At 45.3% G+C, this 14,309-nt stretch overlaps 1 protein-coding gene across 6 annotated transcripts in view; it reads left to right on the forward strand.

Moving 5' to 3' along the window:
* The window catches only part of FARP1 (FERM, ARH/RhoGEF and pleckstrin domain protein 1), a 581,296-nt gene that overhangs the window by 264,139 nt on the left and 302,848 nt on the right, over positions 1-14,309 (forward strand). For all 6 annotated transcript variants that reach the window (XM_085622106.1, XM_085622108.1, XM_085622109.1 and 3 more), the window contains exon 4: positions 4,085-4,127. In XM_085622106.1, coding sequence (XP_085478232.1) covers positions 4,085-4,127 — 43 coding nt within the window. The remainder of the gene's footprint in view (positions 1-4,084; positions 4,128-14,309) is intronic.

Raw genomic sequence — 14,309 nt, forward strand, 5'->3', positions numbered from 1 at the left:
AATACGGCCCTGAACCTGAGGCGTCTTCATGGAGTGCTCGCCAGAGCGGAGTACATACGTGAACCGGCCGTTTTGGCGTCCTTGAATGCCACTATGGCGTTCGATACCCTAGAATGGCCATATCTTTGGGCGGCGCTTGTGAAATTTGGTTTTGGCCCCGGGTTTATCGGTTGGGTGAGGTTGCTGTATGAGGAACCGTTGGCTCAGGTAGTCGTGAATGGCAGAGTGTCGGCGCCCTTCGGGTTGGGAAGAGGCACGCGGCAGGGTTGCCCGCTGTCACCTCTCCTTTTTGCACTTGCCTTGGAACCTCTGGCTGCCTGGTTACGATGGGAGCCCTCATTGCGCGGCATTAAGTGGACGCCTGAATTTGAGGACCGCATTTCTCTTTATGCGGACGACATTCTCCTGTACCTCACATCTCCCCGGCAGTCTTTGATAGTACTGGTAGATGTTCTGAACTCATTTGGTCGCAACTCCGGCTTGGTCATTAACTGGGCCAAGTCATGCGTCTATGTTCTCTCTGGGGACGCTCCTCTCCTTCCGCGTGGCTGCCCTATCCAGATTGCGCTGTCAGGGTTTAAATACCTGGGAGTGTTCATAACTTTGGACCCTGTGGCCCGCTATGAGCGGAACCTACTCCCCCCCACTCCAACGACTGAGGGCCGACGTCTCGAGGTGGCGACGGCTTCCGCTTTCGCCGCTCGGGCGCGCGGCGTTGTTTAAAATGATGTCGCTGCCGCGATTCCTGTATGCACTGCAAAATACACTCGACGTCATACCGGCCCGCTATTTCCGTGAGGTGGAGAGCCTGCAGAGGAGGTTGTTCTGGGACGGGCAACCCTGAATCGCTCTCACAAAACTGACACTCCCTTGGTATGATAGAGGTATCGCACTCCCTGATATCAAGCGTTATTATTGGGCGTCCCAATTGGCGGCGGTGAACCACGGGATGTACGGGCAGGCCCTGAACCCGGCGTTCGAGATGGATAAAATGCTATTGCCTGGGGGGGACTATAATAGAGCACTCTATTCGAAGTCTCCTGGGGTGCAATTGACAGGCCCAACAAGGATAGCGGTACGGGTGTGGCATGCTGCTAATGCTGCGATGGGTTGGAAGGACCGCCTGACTCGAGCGACTCCACTGTATGCTTCGGAAAGGCTGGGCTGTTTGTGGAAAACCAAAGGGTTTGAGAAATGGGATATGATTGGCATATGTAAGGTGAGTGACCTCTGGGTGAAAGGGGAGTTTAAAACGTTTGAAATGCTGAAAGCGGAATATAAGCTAAACGATAGGGAGTATTTCCGATATGCCCAGGTCCGTCATGCATTGTGCTCGGTTTTCCCTGATGCCACCGCTATCCCGGAACATTCCCCGCTGGAGGATAGGGTGCTCGATGGCTACGTGCCTGACAGCACAATCTCCTTGATCTATAAAAAGCTTATCAACGATCGGGCGGATCTGTTGACCCGCTTGAGGGAGATCTGGGTGGCTGACGGTTTGGAAATAGATGATGAGGACTGGGTCTCGGCAATAGCCTCCCCGCGGGAGGTGGCAATTCCGGCCCGCCTTCGGTTCGTACAACTAAAGATACTCCATCGAGTGTACGTCACTGGTCCCCGCCTGATGCGCATGGGTTTCTCCGTGGATGGGATGTGTAAGCGTGGCTGTGGTTCGCTGGGTACTTTCCTTCACGTTATATGGGAATGCCCTGAGGTGGCGCTCTTTTGGCGTCGGGTGCATGCGGTAATGGAAGAAGTCACTCACGTTGCGCTGCTTCCAGAGGCTAGGAGATGCCTGCTGAACGTGTGGGAGCCAAACGATTATAATGTGGCACAGACGCGGTGGGTGACTCTGGGAAATATGGTGGCCAAACGTAACATTGCCCAGTTATGGGGTTCCCAGAGGCCGCCCACGGTCTCGGTGTGGAAGGAGAATATGGATTGGTGCATGTTTAGGGAAAAGACGATGTATGTAGCGAGAGGCAAGCCGCGGAAATGGACTGGGGTGTGGGGTCCGTGGAACGCTTATCGCGGAGATATCTGTGCCCCTCCACTGGCTGTTGTACTGGATGCCTCTTCGTCCCCCTAGCCGAGCATTCCTCGTCTGTTAAGTTACGAGTGTGTTAGTTTGTTTTTTCCTCTGCTCCCGTGCCCCCCTCCCTTCTCTGCCGCTGATCATTGACTCCCTACCCCGGGGAGCGCGTCCTGCTATTTACAATGTCTATTGCCTTGTTTGTGTGTAATGTTTCTTAATTTTAAATTGAAAACTGAAACCGTATCTAATATTGTCACTCAACTGTTGCTCCTGCCTTCATGGGGTGCGATGATGGACTGACGAGCTCCCCGGATTGACCAATTTGTATACGGTGAATGATACGTCTCATGCTACTTAGCGGCCGGCCCAAAGGGTTGTAGGCCCATGTTTGTAACTCCTTGAAGTCCAATAAAGGTTTCTTTAAAAACAAAAAAAAAACAAAAAAAAAAACAGCTTTACGTGTTTAACATGAAACCTATTTGTTTATCAGTCTTAGTTTATAAGCTGTATGCGCTCCGCTTTCTTTGGGTTAGGTGAAATTATCGACATTCTCATGCATGGCAGCCATTTTGACAATGTAGTGCATAAAGTAAGCATGTTATAGTAATCAGTATCAATAGTAGACCTTTGTAGAAAGGTCCAAGACAAAACACTACTAATAATGATAATGGGAGGGACTGCAAGCACATCCAGCCTTTGACCTTAGGGCACCCTTAGCCAGACAGGTCATCTGAAATGCATGATGTGCAAGTTCTTCATTATAATGTGGTAAGAATTGATTGCATGTAGATGCTTACGGAGAAAAAACTTTGACTTCATGTGTGATTTTAAAATGTAATTGGATACTTTTGCCACTAAATAAGGCTAGAATAAAAAGCGCATCATGACTATAAGTTCTAGTATGCTACAAAATACTCTTTCTGGTCCCAAACATGGATAACACATCCCTGTTACCTAACTCTAAATATGCTGTCAATAATTACTTCCTGTCACTCTCCTGCACCATCATTATCGACCCGGATTCTAAAAAATCAGCCATGTACACCCCTAACCACAACCCACGCTTTTATCACAATCTTCAACTCCCTTTTGATGAACTTTATATCCACTCCGGTTTGTGAAATATCCACTGCTGGCATCATAGACATGACATCCCTCAATTGACCTACTCCTAGTCCTCAGATCTGGTTAGTTGTGCATTTAATGTGGTCTTTTCCCTCCTCCGGCACCGCTGGGAAGACATAATCAATTAAACCACAAATAGCGGTGATGGACCAGCATTGGTATTTCAGTCAGTCCTAAAATATAAGCTCATAAAAAATCCCAACATTCACATAATGAAAGTAGAAACAAACCATATACAAATCCATACCTTTTTCGTTTTTCCAAAGACCACCTCAAACCAAATGATTTCAGACATGTATTCCTTAGCCTCCTCTAAGCCACATGACTTTTCTACACTCCCCAACTGAACTAGGCCACTTGAGCCTCTACACACGTGGTCTATCCTTCATGATATTTGCACAGAATACAAATCGCGCATGAAAAGGCAAATACTTCCGCACATCACAAACCTCGCTGTAACAGGCAGCAGTCTCGTTTCACTGACGTCAGCATGCCCACTGCATAAACAAGTCTCTGCCTTGGAGGCATGTCCCTGCTATATTCAGTGCAAATTTTAATCTTCACAATAGGGCACTTGCTTTGATAATACAACTGAACCACCAAAGGAAAGATCTAACAGCTAAATGCTTCAAAACCCTAATATTCCACATCCTCCTAAGAAAGAACCGTGACCTCTAAACTGAGACATAACGAACAAACACTCCTCTGCCTGCATTTAAAGACAGGTCAAACAAAATCATCCCTCGCCTTAATAACATCAAAGACCGCCCCCAAAACAAGTTCTAGATATTAAATGCCGCCTGCAAAGCCTGTTTATATGGATCCACTTGCATTTTATCGGCACAATTCAAGAATGAGAAGCCTTACAGTACTCATATAAACGTGTAAATTTAGAAATAACTTGTATTTTCTGTTCATTTTTAGGTCTGGCTTGACCTTTTGAAACCTGTTTTGAAGCAAATTCGAAGTGAGTATATCATGAAAATATGGAAGAAGATTGTCGCGCTTTGGCAGTGGAATCACACAATTTAAATTTGTTCCTTTTTCAGTCTTTTTGTATAAACCTGTTTTCACATTCAATATAGGCTATATCTTGACAGCAGTTTAAAATTAATTGTGTCTATCTAAGAAGGACATCCCCTCTGAAGAGAAATCTCCTCTGGCAGGTCTTTTATTCGGTAACTTGATGGAAGTAATTTAGTTCATAGGATGGATACCATTCCCTGCGTCTGTAGTGAAGTAGTCACATTAGACATAGATATCGAAAGTTGGGCCTTTCATTAGGTGACTGATGATTCAAAGAGACATTTTGACTATTTGAACCTCAAAACAATACACACAAATACAGAAATTAGAACATTGTTTATTTAATTCAGAAACAAATATGAAAATCCATTTTTTTAATGCGAAGTTCGGGACTTTTCTAAATTCAATGGAGGCATCTCATAGTCCATACTTCATTCTGTTTGATGAATTTGCACTGCTCCCAGAAATCAATATAAGGACACCAACTTAATGTTTAGTCTCCAATTTTCAATTCCTTCACATGTATGGAACGTTTTAAAATTTTTTTAAAAATCTATTTTCCTTTTGCTTCTTTTTCTATACACACTGTATTAACTTGTTAATATTATGTTCGAGGCATATGAGCTGCGGAATACACACTATGCATAGATCGCCATCTGGTGTTGGGCCCGGATGTTTGCACTTGTTTTTGTCCTGGAAAGTCTTTGGAAGTCACGAGATAGGGGACTCCTCCTTAGGATGCTAGTGCGCATGGGCATCGGCTCCATCCTCAGACTGTTTTTTTCCGCCATCGGGCTCGGATGTGTTTCTCGCGCTCCAGTTCGGAACCGTTACCATTTCGACGCGCAATCCTTCACCCTTTCTACGGTACTGTCTCGATCGCGCACCCTTCTTGTCGCGCATCTCTCCAAGTCGAAGTCTTCGATTCCGGTCGTCAACTAAGGCCTTCGGGCCTACCTGGGCCTTAGCATCTGGCTCATGGAAAGGACGTCATTCAAAAAATGTCCTCATTGTGGGTCGAAGTTTCCCCACACCGATCTGCACAAGGTGTGTAACCTCTGCTTGTCACCGAAGCACGAGGCCAGAGACTGTCCAGCTTGTGCCTCTTTCCGCTCCAAGAAGACCATTCGGGATCGGCGAGCTCTGAGGACCATGGCTCGCTCGTCGACAGCAATCCCCGACTACATCTTCCAAGAGGGCGTCGATGTACCGGAGCCGAAGCGGATTGAAGAAGGCCTTGTCAGCTCTTACGAAGCCGATGATTCAGTCGAAGAAATCACTCTGGCGCAGAGGGTCGTAAGTAAATGCGTCGACCCGACCCCCTCCATACAAAAAAGGCTTCGGTCACACCTTCGCCTTCAGGCTCAGGTGCACACCGTCACACCGCTTCCCACGCCCCACCCTCGGGCCCGGCAAAGAAGCCCACCAAGCCTTCAGGCGACTCTGGCTCGAGCCAGCCTACGTCCGGTGCCGAAACTCAATCTTCGGCACCGAAAAAGAAACCACCCTCCTCATCCGTGTCGGCTGCTTCCACCTCAAAACTCTTGACACCGAAAACAACAAGCACCGACTCGCCGGCACCGAAAAAACACTCGGAGCCCACCAAGAAGCCACTCCCCAATAGTTTGGACACATAATCTTCGGAGCCGAAAAAATCATTGGAACCCAAAAAACATTGAGAGAGACTGTAAAACACGAGTCCAAACCCAAGGGCACTCCGGAGTCGACGCCTAAATTCCTCGGAACCGAAACACTCTGCGCCGAAAAACCAAGATTCATCAGAAGAGCTTTTTCGACCACATCCTGCACAAAAAACTCTGGTTAAAGACCCTAAAACTGGTCATTTGACACTAAGCTCCAGGAAAAGACCACTGGACAAGCCTACACCTGCTTCACCACCTAAAAAGAGGGACATTGTCACATCCCCTCTTAGTACCTTCTCCACCTCCTCCTCCTCCACCACCTTCTCTACCCCCTCCTCCCCTTCCCCACCACCCCACTCTCCTACACCATCTCCTACACCAGTAGACGATGATGACACCTCTGACACAGGGGGGAGTGCGGACGATGTGCCAATAGGGGAATCCAGCCCACCTGGTTCCCCTGACCCTTGGGATGACTATAGTACACCAGATGTCCCAAATCTCCCGCAAGACGACATCTACCCCTCCAGGCCTTCCCCACCAAAGGACACCATGGGCTTTAATCAGCTCGTACAACGAGCTGCTCAGTACCACGGGGTCGACCCACACACAGACTCTGTTGAGGAGGATTTCTTGTTGGACACTTTTGACACCACACAAAGGTCAGCATCTACTTTACCCATGCTCAAAGGGGTTATTAAGCATGCTCCTGATATATTCAAAGACCCTGTTAGGGCTCGGGTCATCAACCCTCGCATAGAAAAGAAATACAAAGCTACCTCTACAGACCCACCTTACATTAAGGGCCCTGTTCCATTAGACTCCATGGTGGTATCAAATGCCAGGAAGAGAGCTAACTCTCAAACATCAGGTGACGCAGCCCCATCCGATAAAGAGTCTAAACTCTTGGACGCCTCCGGCAAGAGGACAGCTTCACAAGTGGCTAACATATGGCGCATCGCCAACACTCAGGCCCTGCTAGCCAGATATAATAGGGCACATTATGACGAGTTAGAGTCCCTATTACAACACCTCCCGGACAAATATAAAAACAAAACCAACGACCTCATACAGGAGGGTAAACTAATCACCAATACCTCCATTTGTTGCGCTCTTGATGTGGCAGTTGCCGCCTCCAGAGCTGTAAATACCAGTGTGCTTTTGCGTAGGCACGCTTGGCTACGCATTTCAGGCTTTAAGCCTGAGGTACAAAGTTCGATCCTGAACCAGCCATTCGACCAACAGCACCTCTTTGGCCCTGATGTAGACTCCTCCCTGGAGAAAATGAAAAAGGACACAGACACAGCCAAATCAATGGGAGCCTTGCAATCGCAAGCTCCCAGATGTTCTTTTCGTTGATCCTCCTACAGAGGTAACTCCAGAGGATACTCATCAGACAACCCTTCCAGCTCTTACAAGGCTTCCACCCAGTCAACCTTCCCCAGAGGTTACCAGAGAGGAGGGTACAGAGCAACAATAACAGGGGCAGAGGCAAGACTAACAACATCTGCTCTGCCTCCACCCCTACCCAATGACTTCCCTCCGCTTCCCCCGGACCATTCCACTCCTGTCGGGGGAAGACTACAACAGTTCCTTCCTGTCTGGACCAACATCACCACAGACAGGTGGGTGCGACAGTTAGTTCAAACAGGTTACTGTCTCAAACTCACCTCAACCCCCCCCAAACATACCACCCAAACAGTGTCCAATTTCACAAGAACATCTATCTCTGCTAAAGCAGGAGGTAATCTCCCTTCTACAAAAAAATGCGATAGAACTGGTTCCCCTGCGCCAACAAAACACGGGAGTCTACTCCCTATATTTTCTCATACCAAAGAAGGACGGCTCTCTGAGACCTATTTTAGATCTCAGACCCCTAAACCTATACATACACTTCAGCTGGTCCTTCCTCTTCTTTAACAAGGCGACTTCCTTGCTACCATAGATCTCAAGGACGCCTACTTCCATATTCCCATTCACGCAGCTCACAGGAAGTATCTCAGGTTTGTAGTGGACGGGCAGCACTATCAATTCAAAGTACTCCCGTTTGGAATCACAACAGCACCAAGGGTATTCACCAAGTGCCTTGCGGTAGTAGCAGCCCACTTAAGAAGACCGCAAATTCACGTCTTCCCATATCTCGACGACTGGCTCATAAAAGCCAGCTCATACAACCAGTGTGTACACCACACTCGCGCGACTATCCAACTCCTCGACCTGGGGTTCACAGTAAACCACACCAAGTCTCATCTCCAACCATCCCACACAAAACAATACCTCGGTGCCACCATAGACACCTCGAAAGCGCTAGCCTATCCCACTCCAGTTAGGATAGCAAGCATGCAGGCTCTCCTCCCCAAATTTCAACCTCAACACTCCCTTCCAGCTCGAGTGTTCATGCAACTCATAGGGATGATGGCCTCTTGCATATTTATAGTGCCTCACGCAAGACTCCAGATGCGTCCGCTACAAGAGTGCTTAATGGAACCAGGCTCAAGGTCAGATAACAGATCTGGTGTTGGTAGACGGTCGCACGCATCGCTCTCTGCAGTGGTGGAACACCAAGAACCTTTCCAAAGGGCGACCGTTCATAGAGCCAGTCCGCAAATTGTCACGACAGCTGACGCATCGCTCTCCGGATGGGGAGCTCACCTATCATATCACACCATGCAGGGCAAATGGACACCTCAACAAAAGTTACTCCACATCAACCACCTGGAGTTACTAGCCATATTCTTAGCCTTAAAAGCATTCCAAAAGCAAATATCAGGCAAAGCTGTCTTAGTCCGCACAGACAACATGACAGCCATGTACTACATACAGAAACAAGGCGGGACTTACTTTCTGCAGCTCTCTCACCTAGCACAGAGCATATGGAGATGGGCTATACCACAGAATATATTTCTCCTAGCCCAACATGTCCCGGGAGTCCAAAACACCATCGCCGATCTGTTAAGTCGTCAAACACAACAGATTCACAAGTGGGAACTACATCCGCAAGTTCTTCAGCCATTCTTTCAAATGTGGGGGCAACCACAGATAGAACGCTTCGCCACCCACGAAAACGCCAAATGCCCAAGCTTCGCCGCCAGATATCCACACCCATTGTCCAAAGGCAATGTGATATGGATGAACTGGTCAGGCAGATTTGCGACTACAGCAACATTCACTAACTCTCATCCTAGTTGCTCCAACTTGGGCCAGACAACCGTGGTACACCACATTGCTGGAACTGTCCGTACTACCGCACTAAAAGTTACACCTCTCACCACGCCTCTTAACCCAGAACCGTGGAGAGATCAGACACCCAGTCCCAGCTCAGCTCAACCTTGCGATCTGGCTCCTGAGGTCTTAGAATTTGATTACCTTAACCTTACTCCTGACTGTATGAACGTCATTAAAGAAGCTAGACGTCCCACCACTAGAGCCTGTTATGCAGCCAAGTGGAAACGTTTTGTGATATATTGCCATAACAATAACATCAATCCCCTAGACGTGTCTATCCAGCACATCATAGGTTACTTACTAAACCTCCAAAGATGCAACTTAGCCTATACGTCTATTAAGCTACATCTTGCTGCCATAGCGGCATATCTACAAAATAGACAGCATCTATCACTTTTCAGAGTACCTGCTATAAAAGCCTTTATGGAAGGCCTCAAAAGAATAATTCCTCCCAGAGTACCACCTTCACCTGTGTGGAATTTGAACATCGTTCTCACACATCTGATGGGTCCTCCCTTTGAACTTTTACATAAATATGAGCTTCAATTCCTAACATGGAAAGTTGCTTACCTAGTGGCCATTACCTCTCCACGGCGAGTTAGTGAGCTACAAGCACTAACTATTCAGGAACCTTTTCTGCAAATCCATCATAATAAGGTTGTTCTCCGAACAAATCCTAAATTCCTTCCTAAAGTAATTTCTCCCTTCCATCTCAATCACTCTGTAGAGTTGCCCGTATTTTTCTCCCAACCACAGACAGTCGCAGAAAGAGCTCTTCATACTTTAGATGTTAAAAGAGCATTGCTATACTACATCGAGAGAACACAACCCTTTCGCAAGACAAAACAACTTTTCGTGTCTTTCTCACCACCCCACAAAGGCAACCCCATATCAAAATCGGGGATAGCTAGATGGATTGTGAAATGTATACAAATTTGTTACCACAAAGCGAAACATACTTTAACTGTTCCTCCTAAAGCCCACTCTACACGAAAGATTGGGGCTTAAATGGCATTTTTAGGGAACATTCCCTTAGATGACATCTGCAGAGCAGCTACATGGTCTACACCGCACACATTCACAAAACACTATTGTGTAGACGTGCAAACAAAACAACAAGCTACTGTGGGCCAGGCTGTACTCAAAACACTATTTCAAACTACTGCAACAGATACTGGTGGTCACCGCTAAGGAGGGGTACTGCTATACAATCTATACATAGTGTGTAATCTGCAGCTCATCTGCCTCGAACGGAATATGCTACTTACCAGTATGCATCTGTTCTTGGCATGTAGAGCTGCAGATCTACACACGCCCACCCGCCTCCCCGGCTACCTTTATCTGTTTCAGTAAGATCTTATTTAGATACACCATACATGGGCATATTTCCTGTTTCTTACTAAGGTCCATCATTTCCCTGCTGGCGAAAAACAATCTGAGGATGGAGCTGATGCCCATGCGCACTAGCATCCTAAGGAGGAGTCACCTATCTCGTGACTTCCAAAGACTTTCCAGGACAAAAACAAGTGCAAGCATCCGGGCCCAAAACCAGATGGCGATCTATGCATAGTGTGTAGATCTGCAGCTCTACATGCCAAGAACAGATGCACACTGGTAAGTAGCATATTCCTTAACGTAGTCGCGGACCCCCTGAGTAGGCATTGCAAACCCCGAGGGGTCCCCAAACCATAGGTTAAGAACCAATGCTCTAAGTGAATTTAATTCTTTAGAATGCCCCACTAATTTCTGAAATTCAGTTGTCATTTCTATGACTGAATTAATGAGACTGATAATAATAATATGGTAAAAATCAACAAATTGGGGGAGGGAGATAGAAGCAGCTTGAGAGGGTTCACTCTGCTTCCAATCGTAAGTACCACATCCAGAGAGGATTATTTCCAAGATCCTCATCCACGTATTCACCCCCACAGTGTGTGTTATCTCTGGAATGGTAGAGACACGGAGAATCGCAACGGATGACTCATCACAAGAACGGAGGCAGTCCATCTCAGATCTACCCGTATTCCATGAGGAGGTACCTTACCTCTTGAAAGGCTACAGACTGTGCCTTTAACACTGATACGTTAAAAGAGCCATTGCAGCATAGACACCAGATTCATAAGTTAATATGCTTATGGGGATCACCTTAAAATTGTAGATAGTCCATTCCTCTTGGTCCTGATGAAAGCCCCGGTCCCATGTGGGCCACACAGGGCTGAAACATGTTGACCGATTCACCAGATGTGTTTGATCAGTAATTTGTCCTTACCACATCATCTAGCCTTTTAACCTTATTCTTATCCTTTTTATCTATTTTTTACAAATAAATATTTTTATTTGTATAGGAGATAATTTTAAAACCACATTCCACCACTGTCTCTACTCGGATAGTTCTTTTCCTGATAGGAGGATTAGTTCACTTTGAGAACGGGACACTCAAATGAAAAAGACCTTATGATATTGACTACGATATCACCCCAATGGAGTTAACATACACTGTTGGGGGTGAATACGTGGATGAGGGTCTTGGAGATAATTCTCTCTGGACCCCTGGTCTGTAGACATTGTGCTTCACATTTTTTGATAAGTAGTATTAACCATAATAGTTAGTCGTATTATCAGTATAATAGGTGAATGGACTTTTGTATAATGTCCCATTCTTTGCTGAAATTCATGTTTCATTGGATTTCTCTGACTTTGAGTTTATGTAACCTTGCTTTCCATTAGTTTATCCAAGTTGGAAAGTATTGTGATACAAAGGCCTCAATTTTTAACATTAATGCGATGAGTTGTATTTAGGCAACTACATTCTAGTGTGGTGCTGACCCGTACTGAGACCCGTATCCGTGACTTCCAAGAATCTTGGATTAAATAAGCTATGTTGTCCCTTTATTTAGATAGGAACATGTAAACATTGCCTTTGTGAAACTGAAAGACGACAGGTTTAGAAGAGCAAATAGTGCATGAGGAGACTGGTCCTCGGTATTCACTGACTTACGGAGTTGTAGTGATGTAGTGACCTTTGTGTACTTTTACACAATGAGGGATAAATTCAGGGTCTGCTTTATTGTTCCTTGGCCGGGACGCAACTCATACTGAAGATCAGAAAGACCTTGTGTGGCTGCTACCCAATTTTCAAAGTTTTCAAAAATAACTCTGCCTAAGACTTTCACTGAGCATCTAGCAAAGAAATTGGGTCATAGCATGGGGTCCTAACTACAACTTCTTCAATAAACTTCTAACTTACATTCTACATGACCTGATTACCTGCTTACCAAGAAGGTATATTTGATTGTAACTGAGGGGGTATACATGGGTCATAAGTGATGTGCCTGTCTATATAGAATGGAGCCAATAGCCAGGTTGGCATACCCATTGGGCTCCCCTATGGGTAGACTATGTCATTCCTCCAAATATGAGATCATAGCACATTGGTCAACGAGCAAGACTCCTTACCACTGGTCTTGGCTACATCGGCTATGGAAGCTAATGGGATTAGAAAAGATTTCTGGGATATTGGAACATATAAGGAATGAATTTAAAACACTATGCAAACCATGACTATCTTTCTCGGAGAATGAGTTTAGATCGCTGACCTGCCTGAAAAATCTACGGGTCTTGAGAATTATAAACCAAACATCAACAACTGACCATAAAATTAAGCAAGTCAAAACTTAACTGGACAAATACTACAAGAAAGCGAACATATCAGACTAAAGATAGCAATGAGTACTGTCTGTGGACTAAAGGATGGGAGGGCTGGGATGAGAATGGAGCTGTTGTGTTTGTGCACCCTTTTTCTGGTCTATATTTGCCCCGCCTGCCTGTGGTTGCAGGCGAGAAAGTGTATGTGTAGTCTACTGCATGACATTATGATAAAAAAAAAATGTATTTGGAATCCTAGTTGTATATTAACGAACCTCTTTGATCAGTAATGGCTTTAATTATGTGGTATTATGAGTCCTACTTTACTGCAAGAGACATAGGCTCTTACCGTTTCTTAAATGTGGCTACATAACTTATAGTATTGAGGAAACTAATTGGCCTTTGGATCGTTCCTTTGTTGATGTAACCACACAAATTAGTACTGAACATAGCTGTAAAGATAGATCTTTAAAAAGAGTAGCCCAGACGTATGGCGTCTGGTTGAAAGTTTTCCTTCAGGCTTTGAAATAAATGTATTTAATATCACTAAACGCAAACCATTAGCTGAAAAGAACTGCTCACGTTATGCACTTTTGTTTCACTATTTCATACTGATGCTTTTGGAAGATACAGATACAGTGAGCATCCCCATATTGTCTTGGCTGGGAACTTTGTCAGGTTGAGCCATTACCTATCATGGATAAAAACCATTCTGGAAGGGGCTAAATGTTGAGATATTCTGAAAAGGAACCTTGGTAAATATTTCTTTCATGTTCCGTTTGAAAATGTATTGATGTAACGTTGAACTAGCGCTTGTGTGCATATAACAGAAGAACAAAGTATGGCCAACCACCAGCTCCAACTTGCCGGTGTAGGGGACAATCGTGATCTACCCATGTTGCTCCTAAAACTATTTGTCCAGTTGCTTCCATTATTGAGGGACTTTAATTTTACTTCTGGAGAAGCTTGTTTAGTTTCTATTCAGATCAAAATTGTCGAAGTTGTAAATAGTTTCAAACTAAACCAAACTATATATGACATTTTGCAAATACTTAACTTTTCGTATGGTTTGCTAAAGACTGTCTTTTTGCACGAGCCTGATAAATAGTAAGACTCAAGAGTGGATGACTAATAAATATGTAACGTTGTCCGATTCAATAATGCATCCTAATGACAGAGCATTCTGGCGAATAGTGAGTCACAGAACTAGTGATCTAATGGTTTGCCCTGAGAGTAATATACTCAGTAGTTTCTGAGTATATTAATCCTTATCCCTCTTTTCTAATTCTTGGGATGTGGCGGCGAAGAGCACAGAGAGCCTCATATTTTGCGATCTTCCCGGAATCTGAAGGAATGCCCATATGCGGATTTATTGCTTTGAGATGAACTACATCTAGCTCTTTATGCCCAAAAATGGACAAGGCACCAAACAAAGATAAACTTTATTATTCTTTCTATCTAGCTAGTGTTAATGTTTAGGGCCTCTGTTTTCTACTCCTAATCCCTGTATTGGCTGAGGAAAAGCCAACGGCCTCATGACTAAGAGCTCAGCTTGAACCAGTTTATTGAATAAATAGAATTGTTTTTAAATAAATGAAAAAAAGATTGCA

Source organism: Triturus cristatus, chromosome 8, assembly GCF_964204655.1.
Source record: "Triturus cristatus chromosome 8, aTriCri1.1, whole genome shotgun sequence".
Lineage (NCBI taxonomy): Eukaryota > Metazoa > Chordata > Amphibia > Caudata > Salamandridae > Triturus > Triturus cristatus.